This window comes from Harpia harpyja, chromosome 13 (genome assembly GCF_026419915.1).
Source record: "Harpia harpyja isolate bHarHar1 chromosome 13, bHarHar1 primary haplotype, whole genome shotgun sequence".
Taxonomy (NCBI): domain Eukaryota; kingdom Metazoa; phylum Chordata; class Aves; order Accipitriformes; family Accipitridae; genus Harpia; species Harpia harpyja.
In genome coordinates, this window is record NC_068952.1 from 17,878,318 (window position 1) to 17,889,706 (window position 11,389).

General features: G+C 43.9%; 1 protein-coding gene across 3 annotated transcripts in view; it reads left to right on the forward strand.

Moving 5' to 3' along the window:
* Positions 1-5,429, forward strand: part of TTC7A (tetratricopeptide repeat domain 7A) — a 184,818-nt gene extending 179,389 nt beyond the window's left edge. For 2 of the 3 annotated variants that reach the window (XM_052805960.1, XM_052805962.1), the window contains one exon: positions 1,245-5,429. In XM_052805960.1, the coding sequence (XP_052661920.1) occupies positions 1,245-1,466 (222 nt within the window). In that variant the 3' untranslated portion in view covers positions 1,467-5,429. The remainder of the gene's footprint in view (positions 1-1,244) is intronic. The other variant, XM_052805963.1, reaches the window with a different exon arrangement.
* The last annotated feature ends 5,960 nt before the right edge of the window (positions 5,430-11,389 follow it).

Genomic DNA, 11,389 nt, shown 5'->3' on the forward strand with positions numbered 1-11,389 from the left:
AAGACAAAGGAAAAATCTTCACTACTTCCAAAAGCATCACCTTTCTTTCATCAGAAATTTACTTGGGTTCTAGTTGTGAGAGATTTCAGGTTCCTTATGTCTTTTCATATCAACTAAAGGAAATTAGACACATAAAAGATGAAGCTAATGCTTTTCTTCATATATATATGCATCCACATCGTATATAGTCCGAGGAAAAGCATGAAGTCAGGCAGTCATATCACTTTCCAGCATTTCCGCGGGTGAGTGCAGGCAGAGGCCATGCAGAGCTTGGCAGGCAACATCCAAGTGTTGGCTGCTTCTTCTACAGGCCACACCTGGATGAAACTGGTGGGAGGTTCATCCTCGTGTGTGCACCTTCAGTAGGAAGCAGAAGAGTGCCACTAATGCATTGTGGGCTGCAAAGCCCACATGACCACCTGGGTTCGGTGTGGTTGACTGCTGTACAATTAAAAGGGAGGCTGGCTCATTAGACACTTTGAGGGTTCAGGCACATCCATGCGAGCCTTATAGGAAAACATGTTCTTCCTACCACTTCTTTCATCCTCCCCCTCCTCTTCCTTCCAGATGATTACACCCACTTATGTCTTTTCTTACCCTAAGGACAGCTTTTTAAACAAGGTTCCTCCATCCTTCTCCTCCCCCACACTGCTTTAGGATCTACATTGGAGTGCAAGGGGACAGAGGGCCCCATGCTGTTACATACAGCCTGCCCCTAGAAGGGGGCTGCATCCCTCTAGCCCCATGTGTTAAGAAGAAAGATCTTTCTATATGGTCAGGATGTAGGAGCTGAGATACTTTGTCTCAGCTGGATCTTCCAGATGTGCAAGAGTTAATTTAGATACTGGATGTAATTGAACCTGTGTATATTTTCCTGGAGATTAGAAGCCAGCGTAACCTACTCGAGAGAGGGATGCTTAAAGGGCCTATAGACTTTCCTCTATATAGCACCAATGTACGCTCTCCCAGTAACATGCAGCAGGAGCACTTGCAGAGCTGGATCAGTCTCTGCTTAAAAAAAATTATTTTCACAGTTGTTTTTTTAAATTACACATCACAATCAAAAAAAGTAAAGCTTAACAGCTGATTGCTTCTGTTCTCCAGAAATAGGTGGAGATCCCCCGCCCCATAGGACTCCTGCACCTGCACTCAAACATCTGCCCAGCTTGCTGGGACCTTGGGGGGTTCCATTTCTTCCTCTGTTTTTTGCCATTGTTAACTGCTTATCACTTGTTTGTTGACAGGGCCTGGTGCTGAGCAGACTTGAGCGGAGGGACCTGGCCCAGAAAGTCCTCAGAGATGCCATCCGGATCCAAACCACCAGTCACAGGGCCTGGAACAGCCTTGGAGAGGTCTTGCAAGCTCAGGGGAAAAATGAAGCAGCCATCGAATGCTTCCTCACCGCTCTGGACCTCGAATCCAGCAGTCCTGTCATCCCGTTCACTGTCATACCCAGGGAGCTCTGAAGCTTTGCCCTGCAGCTAAGCACCTTCATTCCATGGCCAGACACCAAAACCAAACAAATAAACAAAGAAAAAGCCCAACAGAAAAGTGCCATTGTAACCTGGAACTGGGCAAAATAATTCCAGGATGGAGCTCAGGTCTACATGCTTAGCTGAGACAAGGCTAACTGTAGAAGAATTTGAAACAGGCAGAAATAGAGAATGCCTTTTTCTTCACAGGTACCTGGCTAATCTCCTGTTCAAGTTAATAGCAAATCTTATTTCAAAGTGTTGGTTCAGGGTGACTGTCTGTAGAAAGATCATGCTAGGGTACAGCTGTTCAAAGCACTTGCACCTTTCAATTTTCATTAAAGATAAAAACCCCAAGCCCTGAATTAAAGCCCAGACCTGCTCTGAACAGGAGTAAATGCACCAACTAGCTTGACCAAGTTGTGCTTAAGCGTGTGGCTGCCTCCTCACAGATCTGACAGGATAGGAATGACAATTAAACCATATAAACATGCAGTATATGCTGTTTACAAAATTATTTCAGCTATTTTGATAATCCTTTTTCCTGCCTTGCTCTTATATACTGCATATGCTCACTATATTTAGTGTGGCGCTTGCCTAGACCAATTTAAATAAAAAATACTTCTTTTTTTAAAAGCTGCTATTGCAGTATGATTCACAAAAGCAGAAAGACCAAATCAGGTCACACTTGAACTAGTATTAAAAACATATATCTATCTCCAATTACATATTTATTGAAAGGCCTTACATGAAGTAGCTAATTATAAACTCTGAGCTTCATTCTTATTAATCACCTATTGCATCACTTTTAGTGAGAAATATAGTGATTACCAGTATATAGTGACTGAACTCTGTGCTCTACTGCATTACCATTCCTGGCACAAAACATTTTCATATCCATCTTTTCATGATACAAAAGATGGCAGCAGTCTTTTAAGGGAAAGCATGCTGAAAGCAGTATGTGTATATATGAATTACTTCTTTCTTAAAACTAAAACTTTTGTCTATAGAAATTTCATATTAGAGGTACAGAGTTGAGCCTTCAGCAAAGCAGGATAATTTTGCGTATCCTATCAGATGTAGGAGTGAAGAGCTCCTAATCCGCACAGCCTCCCTACAGCTGGCACAGCCGGGGAGGGGGACACGGCTGCCATACCCCCTGCTAAGCTGCTCCTTAGCTGTGCTCGACCTCCCCAGGGCCTCAGCAGCAAGGCAGAGCTGTGCCTTGCTGTCACACGACATGTGAGAGCCAGTCCCATCCAGACCAGTCCCAAGATGAAGATGATGCAGAAGTGAGCTGCAGGCACTTTTCTACACAAAAGGTTGGGGTTCTGTACCCGTTTCTGTCCAAAGAAGATTTGTGACTATGTCATAAGTAGGTTTGCACTAAAACACACTTTGTACTATAGTTCTGCCCAGTATTGTGATCCGCAACTAGTTCATTCTGGAAATAATAACATCCTCGGGCAATAAATGAGTAGGGGTTATTTCTTAAAGAGCCTGAGGCTCTGGCAGCAGACTTGAAGTCAGTGTTGTTTACAATTATTTGGAAATCTGCAGGCTAATGGAGAGGCGGGCCCCTCGCGCTGCTCCCAGACCACACCATTGCAGAGCTCCTGCCCCCAGCCTCGCCTCCAGTCACCCGTGCCGAGGGAAGTACACTGCCCTCGGGTTTCTCTCAGCAGCCTGTTGCACTCGCAGGCCAATATTTTTATTTTTTCCCATTAAATCATGCTGGTGCAATAGCCCAGCTTATTCATCTGTTCATCGAGAGGTCTGGAGTGAACACAACGCAGCCATGAAAGGTGCTCAGCCCATGAGGTCTCTGCCTTTCCAGTGCCACACAGGCACCAAAATGGGCTTTTTAGGCCAGAGGCAGGTTTCCAAGGAGGCAGTGTTACCCGGACATGTTTCTTGTTTGCAATAGCACCAGCAGCAGAGGAAGGAGTAGGTGTTAAAGTACTAGAATTAAATGAGTTTCACGAAGACAAAAAGATGCAGCAGAGACCCATTTGCTGTGAAGGATGCTGTGAAGTCAGCTTGCTCTGCACTGCAGGTGGGAAAGGGGAAGAGGGGGCAGGAGAGATGTTGTTGTTGGCATAATATGTAAATTGTTACCCAGGTGTTTTAAACCCAGTTCCACAATCAGATGCAATCTGACAATAGACTTAAGTAGAGATATATATATAGATAGGTATTATATTCCAATATTTGTTCTGCTCCACAGTTCCCAGGTTGGGAGCAAGTCTTCTGTTTAAGACACAAAAAAAAAGAATCAGTGTGGTCCAACATCACTGCTTTCTTGTGCAATGTATATCTGTAAAGTGCTGCCATAGCAACTTCTGTGTACTGGACAGCTATTTGAGTACAAGCTATGCATCCACCTCTGCAACTGAGGAACTGCTTTAAGAGGTCTGTTACATCACTGGTCTGTGACCTGGCAGGAGAGTGCCTGTTTCTCAGCAGCAGCTGAAAAGCAAACACAGACCCATTTACTTCTGCATGCATAGTTTGTAAACAGCCACCAGCCCATCACATTTGCTGCCATCAGGCAAACTTCATCTTGGTGATAACAAGACTTGCCACAGTAGTCATCATCCTAGGAGAGTTGCAAACATGCACAAGTACTTTGAGCGCATCAACCAGACATGTTGCCAGGGTGATCCCCTATTTGTCGTGTGCATTAATGAGTTTTACTGGCATTGGAATTGCAGTCCTAAGAGCCTCTGCTCTGCCTTTTAGGTGTAGCAAGGAAGATGTACATGAGTAAATGTCATCAGCATCAATAGGAATTACATGGGTAAGGTACCCTTTACCGGCACAGCACACCACAGCCCCTACATCAATTGCAGACAAAGTACTTTGCATGCATACTGGACTCAAGCCTGAGATTTGCTGTGTGCTTCCCAGAGGATACAAAGCACCTGTTGGCTGGAGGGGTGTTATATTGGCCTGAAATACCCTGTACAGTGCAGGAAAGGGGGCAGTTGTTGCAGACTTGCAAGTATTTTAGGGGTAAATCCTGTAGCTACGTTTGTTATTAGCGCTCACCAAAACAGAAGCCTTCCCAAGCTTACATGCTGCCTCTGTTCTTCAGCATGGATTTTGTTCATACTTCCAGGTACAGAAAACCAAAGACAACTACTTCAGACAAGCCTATGTATTGTATTATTTATTTAGATAGCAATGTTGATAAATCTAATAGGCCTACTTCCCTGAGCCCAGTCAGTAATAGTTCTTTGTATAGCAGGGAGCCTGGCATGCTTAATGCTCAGGATCTGAGACTAAGAACACACAAAAGATTTATATCCCATCCTTCATACGATTATTAGAGATGATCATAAGTAATGGAAGTTTGGGGAACAGTAAGTGAAATACCAATTCTGTGAGTTTTAGCACTGACTTGAGTCCAACAGAGTTTTCTCATTAGTTTAGAAAGAGGAAGAGAAAAAAGGTGTTGTTGCGTAAAGGATCCAGGTAAACACCCAGGTTCCTCTTGTTCCACCATGAGGTTATTTTCCTTTGTGTTAGCAGGGTGCATACAAAAGAAAAATAATTAGCTTCTATTTTTCTGTTGTGCAGTAAAGGAGCAGTATTTGCCGTTGCCTTTGACCAACAAGAAGGTTTGTATATTGTAACAAAAATGACTCTGCCTCCAGGATAACAGAAGCCCAACAGGCCAGGGAACAACTCCCCTCCCAGCTTTACCCCGTGTAAACTGTCATTAGCTCCACTGGAGTTGGTGGTGGTTACAAGCATTTCCTCCAGCTAAGGATCTACCCACTGGTGTACTCATTCGGTACAAGGAGTACAACAGAGCTGCCATATTCCTGCGCTGCACAAGTATGCCAGTCTGTTTCTATTGGTAACAGTTCATGCTACTGATTATCACAATGCTTCAGAAGTGCTAATTATCTTTTCTTGGTAATGACTAATAAATCCAAATGGAGAACAGTCCTGGAGGGTTTTTACTTTAAAATTCACTGGCTGTGTACCAAAGTAGGCACAGTGCTGACTGCTGCAGTTTGAATTACAGTTATTTTATCCAAAAAATGTTTCATTTTCGGAAAGTTTTGGTGAAGACAGAGTTTGGTTAGTTTATATTTCGTTTTAATGACAGCAGAGTGGGAAACAATCCTTTTTAGTGAAAAGACATCACAGCCATGATCTTTTTTCAGCCAAACCAACAGAGATTTGATAGTTGCAATTCGGCCTAGGAGAGGAAGGCTTCCCAGAGCAACCACGCTGCAGCAATAATTGCCTCTGATGGAATTGTATTATAGGCATATTTGACAATTATGCAATGAGCACGTGCAGCTGAGACATCTCCCTCCCCCAGCATGTCACATATTTGGCTAAGGAGAGCTGCTTTATGCCCAAAGCGACAACAGCAGTGCCTGTCTGGGTGCCCATCAGCACTGCCCTGGTGCCTGCTCTCACCTGCAAGGTGGCTGCTGCCACCAGCTGCACGGTCTTGTTTGCTTGTGCTGGTTTAACCAACACTCTGACTGTTCCCTAAGCCTGGCTCCAGGCGATGGTCTCCCTACTCTTAAGTTGTTGTTCAGTGCTGCAGGATATCAGTGCATGGTCAGATAAAGAGTTAATTTTCTTAGAAATGAGAAGCTGAAACATCCACCAGTTCAGTGATGTGGCAGGAGGGGAGGTAACCACTGACCCAGCAGCTGCTGAGATGGTTCTTCTGACTTTGCTTTTAAGGAACTGGCTTGCACCTTCAGCTTCAGCAAACCAAGACAGGTTCCCAAGTAACTGGATGCTAAAATATCCAGCTCGTTTCCCCACAGAAACACATGCCAGTCTGTAGCTAAAACCACTGATAGGGACGCAACACTGCACCATTGCAGAGTGGCCTGTGATGATACAAATAAGAACCTCCCCAAGCCGGTGCACAGAGAGGTGCTCAGCTTTCACATGTATGAGCGTTTCCTGTCCACCACTTGAATACTGTTAATGTGGTTGTCAGAGTCGGTTTTCCATGTAACTTAACTTTTTTTGTCATTGTAAGATGTTTTCACCAGATGAATAAAATTGGCCCCATGGAAAACAAAAAATGCTCCTCATATTTCCTGACAATTTCAGGACTTTTAATATATTCATGCCACAGATACTTCAAGCATTATGAAATGACCATTTGTTATATTAACTGGAACCTAGTGTGCCTAGGAAGTTACCAGTTGCAAAGGGTATTTTGGCCTACACCCTGCAGTTCATGGGAAAAACAAGAGCGAGCATGCAAGTTGCGTGCTTTCAGAGAGGAACAGAGCCAGGAAAGGAGTAATGTAGCTTCAGATGTTTGGATTTATGGAGATTTAAGTAAGCATCATGCTTTTCTTATGCTTCTTTCAGTAAAAATAAACAAAGGTAGTGTGAGAAACTTAACATCGAGGTAATATGCAAATACTATGCTATCAAGGTTAGGGACTCGCCTTCTTTTGGCCACAATGCCATTAATCATCTTTTTGCTACAAACAGTTACTCCTGTGGTTAGTTGGAAATAAAATGTCTCCATTCAAGAGCTTCCAGAGCATTCTTTGCATTTACACATTAATCTTTTGGGCAAGCTTCAAGAGGGCCTTCTTAAAAAGCCAGCCCCTTAGTTTCATACTCAGATTAAGGACAGGGTTTTTGAAGAGCATTTCTTCATAACTGTGGCTACTTTGGTTTACGAGTGTATTCAGTATAATGCAAGCAGAATGAGGTTCCTCTGCGGCAATAACAGCGTTAAGTCCTTCAGCTGATAGTGCAAAGTCACAAAAACTGAAAATCGAAGTGAACAAAATACTAGCTCTGACCTTTTCCCCCTCTTTCCCACGAAACAGAGAGGAAGAGAAACAGTGGTGTGGGGCTTCTGTGGGGGACAGAGGGAGGAAGAAGGCTGCCACAGCCTCTCCAGGCAGGACCCCAACTGGAAGCATACAACTCAACCCCAATGAAAACTGGAGAATTTCATTGTTCAGTCCCCTCTGAGGGAGACCACTCATCTTTGCTTCCATCCTAATGCTGGTACATCTCCTGTTATCCTCTCTGCATCACAGAGATGTTTAATATTCCCTTTCTATTTAAATGGGAAGAAAATAAGCCTTTTTGCCCCTCACTTTTGCTGGGAGGAGCTCCAGATGGTTTGGGTACTCTCCACCCTTAATTCAGAAACACTTCTTCCCTTACAGAGAACCAAGTTATATTTCGGTGGTAATTTTGACACAGAATCACAGAATCATAGAATGGTTTGGGTTGGAAGGGATCTTAAAAATCATCTAGTTCCAACACCTTCCCCTAGATCAGGTTGCTCAAAGCCCCATCCAGCCTGGCCTTGAACACTTCCAGGGATGGGGCATCCTTCTCTGGGCAACCTGTTCCAGTGCTCCACCCCCCTCTCAGTAAAGAATTCTTTCCTAATACGTAATTTAAATCTACCCTCTTACAGTTTAAAACTGTTACCCCACATCCTATCACTACATTCCCTGTTAAAAAGTCCCTCCCCATCTTTCCTATAGGTCCCCTTTAGGTACTGGAAGGCTGCTATAAGGTCTCCCCAGAGCCTTCTCTTCTCCAGGCTGAACAACGCCAACTCCCTCAGCCTGTCTTCACAGGAGAGGTGCTCTAGCCCTCTGACTGTCTTCATGACCCTCCTCTGGACTCACTCCAACAGGTCCATGTCCTTCTTATGTTGGGGGCCCCAGAGCTGACCACAGTACTCCAGGTGGAGTCTCACAAGAGCAGAGTAGAGGGAGAGAATCACCTCCCTCAACCTGCTGGTCACGCTTCTTTACACGCAGCCCAGGATATGGTTGGCTTTCTGGCTGCAAATACACTTGCCGGGTCTCTTGAAAGGTCATTAAAAGTAATTTAATATTTTAGCAGTCCCATAAACAGCAAGGGAAGAGATGAGAAGCGTCGCTGCTGCCCAGATACTCACTTCCATGACAGTCTCTGGCTGTCAGGTTTTTGTGGAGTCACCAAAGCAGCAGTGTTGACTTTGTCTGTGTTTAACTACATCCCTCGGGAGATGTCACATCCCAGTCAGACATGCCTGAACTAGTCTTTGGAACAAAGAAAAAGTATACCCATAACCTACTGACCTTCAAAGACTGGTGTTAGAGAAAGAAGACCTAGGTATCACTGGCTTGTTCTGTTACCATTGGCAGTCACTACAGCATTTAACTGAGCTGTGGCTGTCGAGTGAGTTTCCTCTCCTATGTTGTCTCCAAAATGAAGAGCAACATTTCATAGCCAAAAACATCCCCACAGGTTCAGCAACTGAAGAGCAAGATCCAAAGGTTTTCTTAGTGCTCCAAGTTAAGCAAGTGTTGAATTATGGAGGAAAAAAGCCTTACAGGTCATTCCCCTGAATGTGCAGAGCTGCCATTTTCAGATCTGATCCCATTTAGAACTGATGTAGCCTCTATGATCATCTGGCTGATGGAGGAAGAGCAGCAGGTAGACAGAACACCTGAATTTTATACAGCAAAAATGGCAAGCATTGTAACATGTCCTAAAAAAGCAACAGAGCAATGAAAACTGTAAAATAGGAGACATTTTCCTTACTGAAAAGCTCTCACAGGGAAAGCCCAGCTTCACCGGCTTTTCTGATGGAAACATGCAAAAAACCCAGTCTGTGAGAGTAAGAGCAAATGTAAAGCAGCCTCTCACCAGCCTCCTGACTGCAAAGGCCTCTCTGAACCTTAATTCTGCCTATACCCTATGCCATAGCCAGAGACCCCAATCCAGCCTGAGAGCAGGGGGCCCTGACCCTTCCACAGCATACTTAGGGCAGATGCCAGTCCTGTGCCTCTCAAAGGACAGCATGGTCCTCAAAGCAAAAGATACATTACATTATGTATGACAAGTCAAACATCTTTTTTATAATGCGGTTGCTTATAATATCATAATTAGGTCTGGGAATGGGGATGTTTGTAAATTAATCAGCAAGAAGTATTCCTGTATTTTGTTGTCCCGTGAGAGGAGCCAGCATACACAGTTTGCAATGCTGGTACCATTTCAGAAGGATGGGAGTTCAAGGATATAATGATTTTCTGGTCAGTGGAGGTTAGAGGTGATTTTGTGCTCAGTGTAAATGGCATTGTCTGGCAGAGACAATTAGCAAATGAAGCACTGCCTCACCAGAGGCTTTGCAGCCTTGGAGTCTCTTCTTCTAGGCTGGCAACAAACAGAAATTTGAGATGGCATCTCCGGTTTCCAGAGCAGGAAGCTGCTAAATCCAGCAAGCGAGCAATTCATTTCCCAGTTATAATGATGCTGTTTTTATACCTCCTTGGAGCATACTGAAGTGCTTTTTGAATGGTAGCAAGGGAAGTATTTTATCCCCGTTTTTTTTTCACCAGATGGAAAACCAAGTCCACCAGGAGTTGAGGCAAGAGAGGGGTGTTTTTCTGTGCAGAACTGGTTAAATTACTATGACTCGGGTTTTGTTCCTTTCTGCAGTCTGCCTCCCACCTGTGACTACAATGTCCTATGCATAGCATGGCGCGGTCCTCCTTCAACCCCCTTTTTTTTCAGGTTTCTTCTGTGGAGGGATAGCTAAGGGAAGTACATTATTAATGTGGTATGTATAACTTCTATGAATCAGCAGAGTGACCCACATTAGACATGTGTTGGTGCAACTACAAGGTACAGAAAGGTACAGGTACCTCTGTACAAGTGATCCAGGTCTGGCCTTGAAGTGCTGCTGGGTCAAGGGGATGACTTATCACAACCAAAGCTTTTATTTATTAATTTCTTCTGTTTTCCCATCATCCCCTCCTGGGTACTTGCAAAGTGCTTTCTGTTCAGCCAGCTAACCAAGAAGTAATAAGCTGAAAAAAAACTAGTTTGTTTCAAGCTACATTCCAAAGGAAAACTTCAGAGACTTGCAACTAAATAAAGAGCTTAAAAGAACTTCCAGTTAAACAAAATTTTGTTCTGACAGAGTCCTCAAGTAGTATCTTCAATAACTCAGATTTATATGACCAGAAGTTTTGAGAGAATTGCCAGAAGGGAGAGCATTTTGAAACAAAAATACAAGATGTTTAATCCTGAAACAATCTACACAGAACATTTAAATTTTCCTTTTTGTCTTCCAGCCAAGAACTATTCGCCAAAGTTATCTCAAGTTTATATGTGGCTCCAGTTTCCTGGAACTTTGCTTTTCAGCAAATACCATACTTGAAAATGTTTAGAAGTGCTTTTCAGTCCCATTTTTTGTTCTCATATGTGGCTAATGCTGGAGTTCCCAGTGTGAAAGCATTCTCAAGTGCCTCTGCACATTACCAAACATCACCTCCACAATCCAGCAAGCACAAGTTGTTTCCTGGAGATCAGTACGAGCTGCTGAGTAAACATCAGCATACACTGCTCTGCAGGCAGGTGCACGCACAAGGTGGGATTGTCCCCACTGAAATAAATACGGACCAACCCCAACTACTTTTGGAAATCCCACCCATGTACACATCACATCTGCAATTTAGATGGTGGTGATTACAGTCTATGGCTGGCTCAAACACACTCTGGGTAAAAATTGGGTCTTAAATATTTTGGGTCTTGCTACCAAAACGAGTACACTTTTATGTATAGCAAAGCACTAGTGAAGTCTTGCGGTTGTAGTGCTGGTAGAGCTCCACTGCGCTGTGGCGGTGCTTGAGCAGGCTGTGAGCTCAGCTGAATACCTTACACAAGCTGTTGGTTAGAGCTTCACACGTGGACATTTCTTTGTGCACCTGCTTCCAACTCACCCCTCTGTTGGTCACTACCCACTGCTCAACAGCAGCCTACTACAGAGCTTTTCAACTTTTTGTGATCCCTAGGAGTTTTTCATGGATGTCTACATCTGTAAGATTTACTTATGCAAATTTCTGCATAGGATATGACCTTTTGAAAAAGGACATGTTCAGGGTCCTGTAGTA